General features: G+C 48.0%; 1 protein-coding gene across 2 annotated transcripts in view; it reads right to left on the reverse strand.

The window, feature by feature from the left end:
* The window catches only part of ADARB2 (adenosine deaminase RNA specific B2 (inactive)), a 415,338-nt gene that overhangs the window by 10,751 nt on the left and 387,015 nt on the right, over positions 1 to 17,572 (reverse strand). For both annotated transcript variants that reach the window (XM_078075081.1, XM_078075080.1), the window contains one exon: positions 9,421 to 9,602. In XM_078075081.1, coding sequence (XP_077931207.1) covers positions 9,421 to 9,602 — 182 coding nt within the window. The remainder of the gene's footprint in view (positions 1 to 9,420; positions 9,603 to 17,572) is intronic.

The raw sequence follows: 17,572 nt of genomic DNA on the forward strand, positions 1-17,572 counted from the left end.
TCTCCGCCTCTTTCCCTCCATCAGCCTCTCTCTTCCACGGACGTGTGCGGTGATATGTGGGACCCACGCACGGACATAGTTCAGGACACCCTCTTCATTTCTATCCGTAACTTAATCACATCAATAGGGACCCTTTTTCCAAATATGGTAATTTGCAGGTTTCATGGATTAAGATTTGGTGTCTTGGGGCAGCCATTAGTCAGCCTCCACCGGCATTAATGTTGAATTTTGGAGCTGGTCTCTGAACCCCGTGCACTGACCCTCTGGCACCATGGTTGGCGGGAGAGGGGGTTCCTGCGGCTGTAGCCACGTGGACGTCTCTTCTCGGCCTGCGGCTGGGGAGGGAAGCCTAGCGCGGCTGCATCTGGGGGATGATGTGGTCGGCCTCTGTCGGGGGGATCTAGGTTTGGAAACTTCCTCAGAAAAAAAACCCAAGACAGGATGAGAGAAAAGGTGTCCCTGAAAGGTGGTGCATCCAGGTGAGGACCAGGTCCACGGCCATTCTTCCTTAGTGATTTCTGTAGTGATTATCCCGCTGTCTTGGAAGGAAGCCTGATCTCCACAAACACCTTCCCCATCAGAACCATCACCAGTAAGATCTGTGCAGCTCATCTGTCTGCGAACCACACCGCACGCGGTCATTCATCCTCTATGGAACATTCTAGACACGTCTTGTATCTCAGAGTAGATATGTGGGGGACCAAGCAGGTCTCCACCAGCCGTTGACACACGTACTCTGCCACGATGACAAATACACAGAGGCGTCTCCATGACGATTGTCTGACATTTGATTTAGTGACTTAGTGATTCACACGACAGTGTGAATACAGTGAACCTGACCTAGGTCTCGCTCAGATTTCACATCTGTCACTTAACGGCAGTGTGGCCTTGGATCGGTTAATGCACCTACCGACTCCTGCTGTCACTGCCTTCACCGTGGTGCAATTACCGCCATGGCCACGGCCACCGCTGCCACGACTGTGAGGACCGCTCCCGCCAGCGGTGCTTCTGTGCCAGACTGTGGCCGCCTTGGCACGGCTCCCGTCACCGCGAGTCCTACACCGCCCGACTGGCACGACCACCATGGCTAAGCAACGGGAGCGGATTCACTATCCGTCTGTGAAAGTGACTTCCGTAACGGCTTATCTAGCTATGAAAAGATGCCTTATTTTGAAAAAACCCTCACACGCCTCTTTTTAAAAAGCAGTATATGGGAGACATAGTAACATTTCTTTAGATAGCTAGTGGGTCTAAGGTATTTAAAATTTAATTCACTTTCTCCAAGTTAAGTGTACATAGGACATCCAGGAATATGATTTTTATAGGATGTGAGGCAAGTCCGTATCTCAGGGCAGCAGTGCATCAAGGCTGTGAAATGGACGGCCCCTCCCCCGGTCTGACCGGCGGGCGGCTGGGGTGGTGGCTGCCGTGGCTGAAAGCCAGTGTTGAGTGTGTGCGTGCCACGCGAGGGAAGGCTCTGGCGGCACCTGCTCCGGAGGCTGGAGCCTCCTCCTGTAATGAGAGTTTTCCCCACTGATTTTCAGGGCCTTCCTTCCTGGAGTCAATAGGAACGTGGCCTTATCTGTGAAAATAAATGACTGTGGTGTGTGGTCCTCACAGTTTAAAATGCATGGGCTCACAGGACAACTCTGAAAGGGGCGAAATTTCCTCTGTGGCAGGAAAAAATTTGAATATTTCATTTTATAATCTGAGAGTGACGTGGTTCTTGGTCCCTGTAAGAATTGTCATTACTTTGAAAGACATGGGACAAGGGGACTATGGTCATGTTTTCCTCATATTATGCATTTTTCATTACTGTAGTATCCAAACTATAGTAATAAGCCAAGTTTTATACTGGAAAAAATGTGGATTATTTTCATCACTCTTTATTGTGCTTTATCTATTTGGGGTTATTTTCCTTATGCCCAAATAACACAATTAATGTCTCCTTTGGTGCAAGTCTGCTGGATTTGCATTAGCTCTGTTTCTGTCTGGACTACTGTCTTGCCCTCATTTTAATTTTTAAATTTTTATTTATTTTTAAAAAAGATTTATCTACTTATTATTTTAGAGAGAGAGAGAGAGAAAACACGTGTGCACATGACAAGTGGGGGAGGGGCAGAGGGAGCGGGAGAGAGAATCCCAAGCAGGCTGTACACCTAGAGCAGAGCCCAACACGGGGCTTGATCCCATGACCCTGAGATCATGACCTGAGCCAAAATCAAGAGTCAGATGCTCAACCAACTGAGCCACCCCAGTACCCCTTGCCCCCATTTTTAAAGGATACTTTTACTTGGTCTGGGATTTTAGGTAGAGATTAGTTTTCTATCAGCATCTTAGAGATACTGTTTCATTGTTTTCTTATCTTCCAAGAATCAGCGGTGAGTCTGATTTGGATCCTCTGGAGCTGCTCTTTTGTGTTCTGACGGCTTTGATGACTTTTTGTCTTTTTGTTTGTTCTGCTTTGTGTGGTAGCTATTTTCCTGCTGGGAGGAGGATTTAAGAAGGTTCTTCTTGGGCCACATGATGCTTCTTAGATCTGTATTGATGCTTGTCACCTGCTACTACTTATTACCTCTTTACACACCATGCCTGCTCCATTTCTTCTCCCTGCTCCTGGAGCAGGTTGTATCTTGGGTATATCAGACTTTCTCACTCCGTCTCTGACCTCCTTGTGTTTTCCCCCTGGGATGGTTACTTTCCCGTGTCAGCCTGGTTGGCCTGTGGTGCACGGCTGGTTCATCAAACATGAGCCAGATGTCGCTATGAGGGTGCATTCAGGTGTGATGGACGTTTCCTTCGGTGCACGTGGAGGAGAAAGATGACCCTGCATGTGCAGTGGCCTCATACTATCAGTTGACGGCCTCAGGAGCAGAGACTCCAGCTCCTGAAGACGATGGAGTTCTGCCTGCATGCTCTCTGTGGACACGGCTGCAGCACCGTCTCCCGCTGGAATTCCCAGCCTGCTGGCCTGCCCACCGACATTAGACTGGCCAGTCCCTGCACACATGGGAGCCAAGGCTTCAACTACATCTCCTTTCTATTAGGAAAATGAATATACCCTATTGCTGCTGTTCTCTGGAGAACCCCAACTAATACACCTTCTTTCTGTTTCTGTGCTGCATTCTGGATACTTTCTTCAGGGGGGTGTTCCAATTTACTAATTCTCTCCTCAGCTGTGTTTATTTTATTATTTTTAAAATAAATTTAAAAATTATTTTATTTATTTATTTGAGAGAGAGAGCACATCCGGGGTGGAGGGAGAGGCAGAAGGAGAGGGAGAAACAGGCTCCCAGCTAAACAGGGAGCCTGATGTGGGGTTTGATCCCAGGACCCCAGGATCCTGACCTGAGCCAGAGGCAGATGCTCAACGACTGAGCCACCCAGGCTCCCCATCCTCAGCTGTGTTTAATTTGCTACTAAACCTATCCCCTGTCACACAAATTGTTTTATTTTCCTCTGCAATTCCTATTTGGCTCTTTCCTTTTCCTTTTCCTTTTTCTTTTTGGCTTCTATCTCTCCCCCTGCATTTTCCCTCTTGTTTTTTTAAATCTCTTTTTCCGTTGTGAGCATGGTTATACCAAAGTCTGTCCAGGAGCAGTGCTCTCTGACATCATGGGTTTTCTCCACTGTGTGTCTGCTGGGTTTTGTTAAAATGGTCTTGTCTCCTCCTGTGCCTGCTTGGTCTTTGCTGTGTGTCAGTGCTGTATTTCCAGATTTTTTGTAGCATTCTTTTGATCCAGCTCTTAGTAGGATCGTCTCTGTGTGAATTTGGGAATGGAGACAGTTTCAGGCTGCTCTGTGAACCCTCCTGCTTACTCAGGGTTCAGAATTAGTCCTAATTTAATCCATGTGCGGCAGCTGCAGCCCGCCTCTATCCTGAACCCCGGAGACTCTGCCCCAGTTCTGCCCCCCCGATCCTCCCCTGCATCCCCCCCCCCCACATCATTCCCTCTTCCTGCAGGACTTTGCTCTGATGCCACCGGTGGGGTCTGACCCTCTGACTGAGGGTTGAAGGTCACTTTTAGTCCCTTCTGTGCTTTGTTTTTCTACAAAGTGTTTTCATTTTGTCTTTCTGCCTTCCCCACTGCAGTGTCGTCTCCCTCGGCTATGGGGTTTCAGCCGTTTGGTTCACTGCTCTATTCCCAGTGCATAACTGTCCTGGGCACATCGTCAGCAATCAATACACATTTGCTGAATGATTAAATAAGTGTATGGATTATGTTGACCAACTTCTTGGGGTTTGGATAAATGAAATGTATTGACAACGGAAGTATTTTCCCTAAATGGTAAAAATTTCAATATAATTAAGGTTGGTGTTCAAATACTTTTGTGTAACAGTTTCTTAAAATCATGGTAGAAATTAAATGTAACTTAACTTAATATACAACAAATATTTTTGAAAGAACTCCTCAGAAAATGAAAACAAGGTTTTTCTATAATTTTTAATTTATCATAAGCCATCTAATTTGCATAGGGAAATCAGTGCTAATCTATGGAAATGTCTTATTAAATATTTCTTTGTTGAATTTAGCATTTTGGTCTTCATGCAGATATTAGGATTGCCTTTAGATTATTCCAGCAAGATTTATAATAAATTTTTTTCTACCAAAAATTCCTTCAAGGGCACAAGAGATAAATTTCTACTTCTAAGAACTCTAAGACAAAGGAGCTGCTCAGATATATTTTTAAGCTCATGTGTTTTATCCTAAACATTTATGAAAAATTTATAGGTTATTCCATAATAAACCTATGCTTATTTTATTTTATTTTTTTAAAGATTTATTTGAGAGAGAGAGAGAGAGATAGTGAGAGAGAACATGAGCAGGGGGTGGGGGCAGAAGGAGAGGGAGAAGCAGACTATCCCCTGAGCAAGGAGCCCGATGCGGGACTCGATCCCAGGACCCTGAGATCATGACCTGAGCCGAAGGCAGACGCTTAATGGACTGAGCCACCCAGGCGCCCCAGGGCTTATTTTAATATAAAAATAATTTTGCCTATTAGTTACCATCTGCATAAAAACAATGTTTGCTACTACCCCACTGGGTTGTTTTGCAAGATACTATTAATGATCATTAACTTCAGAAATTTCTCCTGAATTAAAGAGGCTTGGCTCTCCATATTGGATTCTACAGTTTAATGTGACAATACTTTGGAGATTGGAACTCACAAAAATGTGGGTATGCATGTCGACAGACCTCCTTCTCCATCCCACCCACTACCACTCCCTGAGGAGAGGAGTCTAGAGTGCAGGAAGTAGGTGGTGTTGGGCAGGACATTTCGATGAACTCAGCTGCTTGAGAAACATGGAGTTTGAAGAGGCTCTGACCCACCAGTGACCCATTTTACTCCTTCAGGAAGATGCACGCTGGGGAGGAAGACAGCCGATGCTCTGCTTGTCACGATCCTGTGATTCCCATCACGCAAACGTAAACCAGGGTCTGAGCCAACTCAAGACTCTAACATCCGATTCTCTGGGTCCATCTCTCGGATTTTGTGTTCGTTGCCAGGACCTTGCCATGGGCTGTAAAGTTTTATCTTCAGTGTGAACTAAGACTGTTCAGCGCTGAACACCAGATCCAGTAAATACGCCGCTAGTAGGAACAAAGAACTTGTGTATCCCACCCAGATTTCTCTTTTTCCTGATGAAGAAAAATGAAACTTACCTTGAGGTTGGAAGCGCAGACAAACCAGACTCTCTGCCCAGCAGAGTAGCCTCAAAGTCACTTTCTACTTCACTTAATGTTTTTCTAACAAAGATGAGTATTCGGAGCATAAAGATTTTTATTATCATCATCACCTTTTTCTCGTCGTATCCAATATGCCAAGAAAGACTGAAGGGAAGTTCCTTTAGGGGAGCCGCTCTCATCCCGTGATGTGATGCGCCAAAGGGCTCGGGGTGTACAGCTGCCGTGGTGTGGGTGTCCGTCCTCACGTTCTGCCCAGAGGTGGAGGCTGGTCTGTGCAGAATGCTTCAAGATATCTTTGGAGGACATTAATATGCATCCTACAACCGTGTCAGTAGGGTATCTTTTTCAGCTCGGCTGCTTCTTATTAACCCAGAGCTGATTGAGCCCCAGCTAAACGGCGGGACTTTCTGCGAGTACGTGGGCTTCATCTTCTCAGGCAATTTTGCAAACTGACCTTGAGGGAATCTTCAAGCAGATTTCATGGGCTTGTTTGAGTGTGCTTTTCATTACTCTCCTTATACAAGATCTCTCCGTCTCTCTTTTGTTGCAAAAAAATCCTGATGATTTCCTTTCAAAATTTGCATGATTGGTTTTTAAATATCCATCAAAAGCAGAGCAGTTCTTGCGGCTAAGCGTGTGCAGGTGAGACACCACGGTTTAGGCTTATTTGCATCTCTGCAATAACAAAAGCTGTATTTTCAGTATGGACTGAAATGTCTAGTCAAATTGTCCTGGTTTTAAGTAGGGGTGCATGTCACCGGGGGTGGGGGTTCACCTGGGAGTCTCAGGCACATTGCCATCAGGTACGCTGCTCAACGATTTCAGGTGTTCTGAATTTCTCTAATTGAGCTTTTTTTTAAAATTCACTGCTTTTACACTTACAATTCAAAATTCCTGTTTTTATCTGTTTACATGTTCCCAGTTGAACATAAAATTTTTAAAAAGCTTTGCAAGAATGGATGGCCATTCTGTGTGGCACCCAAAGGCTGGATGAAAACCAGCCCCGTCATGGGAAAGGTGAGAACAGATGAGAATTCTTGTAAGTTTAATGTAGAGACTGAAGAACCTCAGTGAGGTTTGTGGGGCACCCAAGTTGGGAACATTGGATTTAGCACCAAACCAGTAGTTCTAGGACTTTGGGGTCTGCTCCAGAGCTGTGCTGGCTGTTCAGCCATAAGAAGTAAGTGTTCTTAGGATGCTTGGGTGGCTCAGTCGGTGAAGTGTCTGCCTTCGACCCAGGTCATGATCTCAGTCCTGGGATGGAGTCCTGCATCGGGCTCCCTGCTCAGTGGGGAGTCTGCTTCTCCCTCTGTCCCTCCCCCTGCTCGTGTTCTCTCTCTCTGTGTCAAATAAATAAATAAATAAATAAATAAATAAAATCTTAAAAAAATGTATTCTTTGCCATTTTGAGAAAAAAAGGAAAAATGAAAGAAAGAGCTTGAAATTGAGCCAAAGTGATAGTTTATCAGAATTCCTAAAATTACCAACTGTTTAAAAAATAAATGTAATTTTATAGACTTTGAATTTGAGGCAAATGTTTGCGCCTCTCCTGTGACCCTTGATGAGCTGGGAGTGAGTGTCCCCAGCTGGCCCCACTGGGTTGGTTTGCCTCTCCTACACCATTCGTCATGAGTTAGATTCTATCACCTCTTCGGCTAGTCTTGTTTTGCATTATTAATCTTTATGGGATTAAAAATATGGACATCTGTTAAATGGTGCTACAGGTCATGGGATGCAGTGTGGGGTGTTGAAAGGGCTTAGCTGTGTCATCGAGCTGAGTTCAAATCCTTGCCCCACGTCCATAGTGTCGAGGAGTCTGTTCCCACATCTGTAACATGGAGATTGTTGGTTGGTGGGACGCCATCTTCGTGACGCTGAGAAGGACCTTCCCTTCTGTAGCTGACGTAGTCACTCTCAGCAAGAGGCTCGGGTGCTGTGTTCTCCCTGCGCCATGCAGACCGGGCCCCTTGGGTGCTCGCCCCCCAGCACGACCACCTGCAGGCCCACCATCGTCCAGAGTCGGTTGTGATTCGGGGCTGGGGACCCTGCAACGCTGGGCCCGGCGGTGGGCTGCATCCAAAGGCAGCCTTTTGAGCAAGGATGGTGGTGAGGAAATCCTGCCTTGCTGATGTTGTTTTCTCAGCCCCTGGGACAGTGGCGAAGGACTAACCCCTTCCATGACCGAGCAGGCCTGGGGACAGTAGCGCAAGTGAAATTCTAAAAGATGGTGCTGTTTGGTGTTTCTGGACAGAATCTGTGACCTTGTCTCCAATGGCCTCACTGAGGTGCGCTGACTTTGACTCTAAGTCCCCTCACTGGACACACGAAGCCCCTGGACTCTAACATGGTCCCAGGGATGTGAGGACGGGTGACACGGGCTGACACAGTTGATCTCGGACCCGCTGCCTGAGGGCCACTCATACTCCTGTGGCAGCAGAGAGGTGGCTCTCAGCATGGGGTCTAGGATCTTGGGCATAGGCTCTCACATATAAAGGAAGGCCTGCGGTGTAATAAAGCGGGGACCTGGGTGGTCAGCCAGCCCCCAGCCCGCAGGTTGTTCCCAGAGCAGCAGAGAGTCAGTGAGTCTCAGAGACAAAGGGAATAGATGTGGAGGTGTCTTCTTCAGTGCTTGCTCAGTTGTTCTCACTCCCACCCCCATGGGGCACTATTATCACCCTGATTTTATAATTTAGAACAATTTGAGAATCCTGGGAATAAATCTTAGGCCCGAGTCTGAGCCACAACACTGAACACCTCTTTTATTTTCCCCTTTCTCTCTCAGGTGATATGGCCCAAGACTGAAGCCAGCCAGCCCTGCTCTTTCCCAGGAAAGCTATTCCCGCTTCCTGAAGACACCTGCCTGGGGTTGCGGGGCGGCCTCCGGCAGTCCCTTCAGGATGCTGTCCTGCCCAAGCAAGGGAGTCCCCCTCTGCACACGCTGTTTCCTCCAGGCCTCTGGTGAGGCTCATCCTCAGGAACCAGGAAAGGGTCTGTGATGTGGAGACCAGTGGTCACCATAGGCATTCCCCTCCAAAATGCCGAGATCAGGACTTGATCCTTCCCAGTGCACAGAACCTGATGGATTCCAAAGCACTTCCTGGCCATGTGATTCTTGATCCTTATAACCGGCTGTGTGCTGGGCGGCCTAGGAGTTGGCCGTCCCCATTTTGCTGTGGGGACACTGAGGCTCCAGAGGTCTGGTGCTATGGACACAGGCAGCGTGGGAAGTAGGATAGATACTCAGTGCTTGCTGGATTACCTTGTTGCCTCTGAGATGTGCCTTCTGAATCCCTTGTGCGAGGGGGGCACGGGGACCCCGAGTCCTGCAAGCACTCGGGGCAGCCTGTGGGCCTGCGCTGTCCACCCTCCGTGTTACTGCTTCCGACCCAGCTGCCCTCCATCAGAGGCGCCGCCCGCGGAGAGGAGCGGGACGGGTACATCGTCCTGTTGGGCCCGCGCGTGATGGTTCCCTCAGTCACTGTGATGGTGTGACCCGGTTGTGTGCTGTGTCCTGTTCTGCGTCCACCTCAGAATGCTGCCCATTCCTACATTCAGGATGCACGGTAACCTTCCTCTCTTTTAAAGTTTTGTGTTATTGTAATTTTGCTCGCTAAATCGTAAATATTTAAGCCAGCGGCCAACATGGGTAAGATCTGCTGGAGTTAGGACGCATGGGGCTGGCCGATGGGAGGGCACTGGTCGCGTGTCTATGGGGACGGAGTTTTCTTACCGCTGAGGAGGGGCTGGTTGTGTCGGTACGAGGCTGGCAGCTGGCCGATGTCCTCGGTCCGGAGGCTCATGACCCGGGAGAGGTGGCCGGTGTGGTGCAGACTGCCCACGATGATGCTGTGCAGGTACACAGGCTCAATGAAGTGGCAGAGCAGTGCACCCTGCAGTCCCAGCACGTTCCACCTGCAAGGAGAGGGCGTCAGTGCGGGGCTCACCTGTGCGGGCGGGCCCCCCCGAGCGGCCTCCCTCCCCACCCACCTGGGGGCGGGCTGTGCGCAGCCCCGGTTCCTGCCTTCCCGCCTCGTGGCTGTGCCGCCCGACCCAGCGGAGAGGCCACCAGCTCGGGCAGCTCCGGTTCTGAGCCCCTAACTGCCGTGCGCGCCGCTGGCAGGGGCCCTGCATTTCCTTTTCTAGAAGATGACTTGTTAGATGGAGTGGAAGCTATATATTCTCGCAGGGACTTGAAATTAAAAAAAAAAAAGAAAAGACACTCTGTCCCCAAAACGAATCTAAATTTTCCTTTACGTTAGCTGGGAAATATCAGAAATGGAGTTTATTTCAGTTTAGGGAAGAATACTTTCTTCTTCTTTTGTCCTCAGCAGTTAGAACGACCTGCTGTGTCATTAAATGACATTAATAAGTGACCCTGTTTTGCTCCGAGGAAGATTTTGATTTTAGAAGCCCAGATCCGACATGAAGGACAAGGCCGTCCTTCTCTGAAAGAAATAGAGCCCTGGGCAAGTGTTTTTGCTTCTGCAAGCAAAGATGACAGCAGCATTTTAAGATTGTTTTTCCCCCTAAACTCGGGTGGTACAAGGTTACATGCATCTGTTTGAGGCAACATTTCGTGGTTTCCACTGTAAATAACGTGTTTAAAACCCAGCCTCCATCAGCAGCGAACATTATGCAGCTAATTTCTTACATCATTGTTCTTTTCATTAATTAACGTTTCTCCGCTGTTAGGGCAATCATTGTGGTGCTTCCATGCCGTACATTTCTTTTCATGATTAATAAGGAACCATTATATTTCCCTTTCCTGAAGCAGTCAATTAACACAGAATGCTTTCCATTAATTACTGAATGTTTAAAACCAGCATGCCCTACCTGGAGAGCAATCTGCTCTGGGAACCGGCAACACCGATTGCTTTAAAAAGTTCTCTTTAAATTTTATTCTGAAAACACAAACAATTTAGCTGGCGATATTAATTTGCCTCAAAAGCATTGCGGTGAATGGGAGACATGTTTTAATCTCATGCAAGAAAAGGCAACCATCTGGCGGGGGAGAATCGAGAGAGCGAGTCTCCTACCCTCTCCACAAACGCAGGTCATTAAAGTAATGTGTTCATCTACATAAAACTCAAACGGAATATAAAAGGTAATATTTATATACAAACAATTTAGTCCTACAATTTAAACAGTCATTGGTTTTATGAAACATTTACTTTAGTCTATCAGATTTGCATAACTTCACTTAAAAAGTAATTATGGTCATTTCTGTAAGTCACCTCATTTCTTTCAGAAAGGACTGAAACTGCTCTCCTTTGGAGATTTATATATATGTGATTTTACCAAAGTAAATGTCAAAAAGTTTTGAAGGAGTGGACTTCCTGAAAGCAACACAAGAACTTCGCACTGGTTGTAGGGACCCGTCACTTGGTGATACGCCCCCACCCAGACTTTCGCTCGCACCCGACAGGATCAGCTGACAGGCCGACTGGGGCGCTCAGGAGGCTGCCTGTCCCTCACTTCTCACTGATGAAGTACAGAATTTCAACAAAATCCCGGAGAGGACTTTTTTGGTATGTGAGCTTTTTGTGGAAGGAACGCCTGTGATTTTGAGTGGTGATTGAGGGATTGGGTTCCTTCCCTTAAATCTGAGACCAGTATTTCTAGGCAGTACTAAAAAGTGAGGAAAAACCCAACAAAGTCACTTCCTCTAGTATTTTGGATACCTCCTTGTTGGATTTGAAGAAACTGGGAAATTATGCCAAGAAAAAGAGAAAGAGCAAGTTAGCGGTAAGTCTGTTTCGCTATGAAAGTGTTTGGTATTGGTTTTTAAGTGCACACTTGATTACTGGCGGACATGCAGGCTTCCTTGTGTTTGCACGTGTGGATGAGCACAGGTGCTCTTGCAGCGAAAGTCACGGATGCAGTCAGTCTGCAGGGACGATGCTAAGTTACCGTCAGTGGCCAAGGGCTCTGTGGTGCAGGCAGCCCAGGTGCGTCTGTTCTATCTCTGACCACTAGTGAAGTGTGACTTAAAAGCAGAGAAATGGACATTTCCCCCATCGATAACAAAGCAGTCGCCCGAGGTATGCCCAGTCTTGAACAATAAAATTAGTATTCCCAGAAGAGACAGCGCTGTTCTTTAGGCCATTCAGGTGTTGGCTTTGAACAAAACTTCTGGAACGTATTTGAGTGGTTCTGATTCTGTGGGATTGTCTAAAAACAAATAACTTCTATATCTGGCTTCCTCTTAATAACCTTTATAATAAAGAGAAAATCAACTTTCTCCTTGTCTGGCTATAGGAGTTTAAACTTATTCAGCTAACATGATCAATAAAACCAAATGTCTTCCTGAATATAAACTGGGGAATTTTCAGTGTTTGGGATTGAATGAAAATACCTCTCCTTTTGTTCAAACAGCTGATATTTCTGCAATGTTGACAGAGAAAAAAAAAAAAATCCCATGTCTGGTTTTCAATATAGATAATCCCTTAATAAATATATTTCTGTCTGTTTGTCAATCACGGAAATACCAAAGAAGTGGAGGAGAGATCTTGGAGAAAAGCTGCCTTTCTTTAACCAAGAGATGCAGTCTCCTTGCTCAGTTTGAATCTTGGCCTCTAAGGATGAGCAGAAATAGTCACAGGGGTGAGCCCCACCTCAGATGGCCACTACCAGTGTGCCCCTGGCACATAAGACAGGGACAGCGATTTCCATTATATGTTTTGGACAGTTGGGGTTCTTGCCTATTGTTTTTGCCACCTTGATGTGGCCCTTCAGGGTGATGTAACTCTCCTAAATTACGGTGAAGTCTATGGCACAGTCTTCAAGTGCCATCAAAATATATACTTACTTGGCATAGAAACAGACACCTAGATCAATGGAACAGAATAGAGCCCAGAAATAAACCCATGCTTATATGGTCAATCAATGTACAATAAAGGATCTAAGAATATACAGTGGGGCAAGGACAGTCTCTTCAACAAATGGTGTTGGGAAAACTGGACAGCCATATGCAGAAGAATGAAACTGGACCTTTTTCTCACACCATACACAAAAATAAACTTGAAATGGATTAAAGACTTGAATGTAAGACCTGGAATCAGGTCTTACAGTTGTGATAACTTGGATGAATCTTGAAGGTATTATCTTAAGTGAAATAAGTCAGACAGAGAAAGACAAATACTGTATGATCTCACTTCTAAGTGAAATATAGAAAAGCTGAACTCATAGAAACAGAGTAGTAGAGTGGTTACCAGGGGCTGAAGGGCGTGGGGGAACTAGGGAGATGTTGGCTAAAGCATACGAATTTTCAGTTATAAGAAAGATTAGTTTGGGTATCAAATTATAGCATGGAGACTATATTTAATAATTATTATATACTTGAAAATTGCTAGGAGTAGATCTTGAAGGTTCTCACATGGTAACAAAAGAAATGGTAACTATGTGACCTGCTGGTGGTGTTAGCTAAAGCTTCAGTGGTAATCATGTTACAATATGTAAATGTATCAGCAACACTTTCTACACAAACTTATATAATACTCTATGTCAGTTACATCTCCATAAAGTGGGTGGGGATACATACTTACTTCATTTTTTTTCTTCATCTGTAGGAAAATTTGCCCATTATCTGAAAGTATAGCCATACCCAACTGGGAAAAATCCCTAGACTATGCTCCATCTGTGAAGTCCAAACTGGGGGGCAGGAGGCATGATAGAGACCCAGTGTTCCCCATTCTGCCAGAATGACTCCAGTGTTGCAGCCTAGGAGTGGTTTCCAGCTTTGGTGCACATTGGGCTCATGTGGGGGACTCTGAGAATCTTTTGGTGCCAAGTCGCCCCAGACTCTGATGTCATGGGTCCAGGGTGCAGCCCGGCATCCACCTTTCCAATGCCGCAAATGATTCTGATGTGAGCCAGGGTGAGAACCTTCTGCTGTAAGGCAGTCGGCACAGATTTTGGAGTCAGAAACTCAAGTCAAATCCCAGTCCTGACACCAGTTAGCTGTGTTCCCTTTGACCACTTTGCTGCTACCCTGGACAACAGTCTACAGCAGTGGTCCTCAAAGTGTGGTGCCTGGACCAGCTGTATCTGCGTCACCTGAGACTTGATAGAGATGCACACTCTGGGCCCCACCTCAGACCTACTGAGTCAGAAACTTAGGGTTGGCAGAGGGAGTTTCAACAAGCCTTCCAGGTGATTCTCACGCTGCTAAACTTAGAATGGTGGGTCTCCATGCTGAGTGTGTGGTCATAATAGTAGTATCTGCTTCTGCAGTCATTTCAAAGGTCTGCAGGAGAGGATTTAATCTCCTACCGGTCTGGGGGTTGATACCTCCCCCCTGCATAGCCTCCCCTATCCCCAGTCTCAAACCTTCTTCTCCCACCTTTTGACCAAGATGGGTAATCATGCCAAGTCAGAGACATTCCCGCACAAATGGCCCATCCCATTTCCAGTCTGCTGATGGGGCCCCTCCAAACAAAAGAGAAGGACCAGACCATTAACCCTTTTACTCAGCAATTTTACTGAGTGAGATACTGAAAGCTATAGTCTCAGTAAAATGGCGGGATATATGGACAAGCAGAGTCACTAGAGAATTGTTTGCTGTTGCAAAGCAAGCAAAACAAAATGAAAAGCCTGAAATCATCTAATGGCCTCTTACTAGGTTTTGGTTAAATAAATTACGGTCCGTTTGCAGAAGAGTGTGGATACGGCCGCCCGCAGCCTGCCTGACCACGGGGGGCACGGTCACCTTCTTCGTCCACACCGCTCTCTCTCCTGACTACTCTCCTGCTGGCCCCCTCTGCTCACTCGCCTCAGAGGCCATGGGCCAGTCGAGGTGGGGTGCTCACCATTGCCGTGGAAACCACGTGTGCTGTCCCCCTGCCCTCGCTCACGCTGCCACCTCGTTTGGGATCCCAGCCAAGCAGTCCATGAAGGGGAACCCGGTCTCAGCGCACGGCTTGGCTGAGCTCCTAGCTGACAGTCGACACCCAACTGGCCAGCCGTGTGAGCGTGCCGTCCAGAAAGTGGCCCCCGGTCCCAGGGGCTGCCCGAGCGGATGCCGTGCGGAGCTTAAATGAGATGCCTGATCAAACCCGCACACATGGAAGGTGTGCACACAGAACACGTGGTTTGTTTCAGGCCACTACATTTTGGGACGGTTGTTACATACAGTGGACGACTGTCGTGGAGTCCACTGCCTTCTCTGAGGTGACCTTTGGCTACTGGTAACTCCTCGGGACGTCCGTGTATGTCATGGCGATCAGAGTCCCCTGGACGTTGGCAGTGACTACAGAAGCTGGGGGCGCAGGTGCCCTGGCGGTTGGGTTGGGGTCAGGACGATGTCCTGCCACTTCTGGTTATTTTCAGCTGAAAGAAATTACTTCCGCTTAACACACTGTCTCATCTCTGTTCTTCGAAGCCTACCTGGGAAGTGTCCTCTCTTGGCCCGACATTTCTGGTTGCATCTGCCCCTGACAGACTGTTACAGTGTAACGGTCCGCGTCCTGCACGTGGGGGCTGCCGTTTCTAGGATGCGTGGGTGGAGGTCCCCCCATCGCCAGCTCCAGGCTCTGGCTGACTTTCAGAGCTCTCGGCCCCATGGCTCTCCTGAGAGGGGCTGCATTTGGCCTCTTGGTTCCTGGGGGACAAACATCACACAAAGTTACTCTAGGGAACTCCTTTCATTCCTTTGGTGAAGATGGAAACCGTAAGGTAAAGCTCCGGCCACTGTGTGTGCCCCACGGGCTCTTTCTGCCCAGACCTGCGCTCCAGACCATCTCTTCTCAAGTCCCCAGACACGGTCTCCTTCCCCTCGGTCCCGTCATTGGACCCCCACCACGTCCTGCCGACACCGTACCGTTCATGAGATGTCTGTGGCCTTGCCTCACGTGGCCACTTCACCGACCTCTTTGCTTTCCGTGGACCAAGGTATCATCTCCTGTGGGGCCCACCAGACCTCCAGATGGTTTTGCAGAAACCGAGCTTCCCAGCCGTTTGCAGAGTCCGGGGCTGGACGGCGGGCGCCATGCAGATCTGTGTTGCTTTAGGTACAAGCAATGAGGCGCCAGGTACAGAGTGTCGTTGACTGTTGCCACTCCTTTTGTACTGGATACGTGTTACTGATTTTATCACTGGAGAGTCTGTAAGACTGGGTGCAGTCTTTGGTACAGGAAGCATAGCAGGATTATTACACCATCCTTGGATGAGCATCCTGGAAGGACCTGTTTTAAAAGGACCTGTATTTCGAGAATGGAAAAATGAGCAACACTTTCACTTGAGTTCCATAGAGCTGGTAACATTCAAACACAGGACGACCACAGTAGATGGGGGGGCTGGTGGCGGAGAGGTGAGAGTTGCAGCCCACGGCTGCAGTCAGAAGGAGAAAGTCACTCTTCACCGTCTGAAATCCAAGTTTAGAAGGCAGACAGTGCCTTACTCCCTGGAGAAGAGCTATAATTTTTTACAGTTCATCTTTATGGAGAAAGTTTTAATCTGTTCATTTAAAGACACATTGCGATCAATAATCAAGCTCAGGTACTTAAAATTAGAAACCATATCTAAAGGAACATTAGTTCCAGAAGATTTAGATTTTTATGTGCGACTCAAATTTGATTCTTAGAGGCAAAGGCAGAGAGCACTGCTTTGGTTTCCCCTCCTTCCAGGAGACTGCGTTCACCCGTGGGAGAGCGTGGGGATGGGCGTCCCACAGTGGGAAAAGCAGATCCCGCATTCGGGAAAGTGCGCCAGCACAGTGCTGTTAGTGGCTGGCCCCTCCTTGTCTCACGGAGTGGCGCATCTGCTCTGTTTCATCTTTCTGAAGAGAAATCGGAGTGCTCTTTGGTGCACTCAGTTTGTGGTGCTGAAGGTTGACTGTCACGGACGCCATGAAACGGCTCCATCTCTGTCCTGACGCTCAGTCTTCACCAGGGAGATATTGGTGGTTGCGTTGTGGGAATTGATTTTACTATGACTTTATCTGGTTCTGTAATTTTCCAAAGACCACACAAGTTGGGCTAAGCGAGCACCACCTCTTACCTGGTTGTACTGGTCTCCTGGGGCCACGACGGCACACACCACAAACCGGGGGCTTGAAATGATAGTCATGAATTTTCTCAAGGTCCCGGAGACCAGAGTCTGAGGTCAAGGTGTGGGCAGGACTGTGCTTTGTCCGGAGGCTCTGGGAAAGCTGGACCAGGCCTTTCTCTGATCTTCGGGTGGCTGCTGGCCGGCCTTCCCTGGTGTTCCTTGGCGTGTAGACACGTCACCTCCTTGTCCCTGGGTCCCCTCTCTCTCTTACAAGGATACATGTGGCTGCATTCGGAGCCAACTGGAATCCTCCTTCGTTGCTTAGCTGAGCGCCCACACGTAAGGGCATTTTTGCAGGATCTGGCTGTGAGGACATGGACATACCATTTTGGGGGCCTGGTGCATCTGCTGTGGCCCATTGGGAGATCCCACCCTGTCTCATTTACCCTCTACCATGGGTGGGCTCTGTGACCCACGTAGGGGAGCACATCCGGGTTCAAAGCTTTTGTGTGAGGACATCATGGGGTCCACCATTCACAGTAGCTCAGGTGGGAACATCTTGGATGCCCAGCAGCAGGGGACCGTGCCGATGGATTGCTCCAAGACCTGAGCTCCACGGGCCCTGAAGGTGCCGTGCACCGCGTGCCGTAGGGATTGCAAGCGCGCCGCCACCCAGTGAGGTCTGAGTACGGGGGGAGCAGACAGTGGCCGGCCGCTGTTGTCTGTCACTGCTGGGGTATCGCTAGTTGTTTCTTTTCTGCTTTCCACCTTTTTCTCGTATCTCGTATCCTGCAGGAATGGGGGAACCCCCATCCGCACGACTGCACTCTCTGAGCTCTTCTTCGGTGGGAGGGGCGGGACTGGTTGGTCTCTTGATTCTTGCTCAATTGCCGCCT

The sequence above is a fragment of the Halichoerus grypus genome, chromosome 6, assembly GCF_964656455.1.
Source record: "Halichoerus grypus chromosome 6, mHalGry1.hap1.1, whole genome shotgun sequence".
Lineage (NCBI taxonomy): Eukaryota > Metazoa > Chordata > Mammalia > Carnivora > Phocidae > Halichoerus > Halichoerus grypus.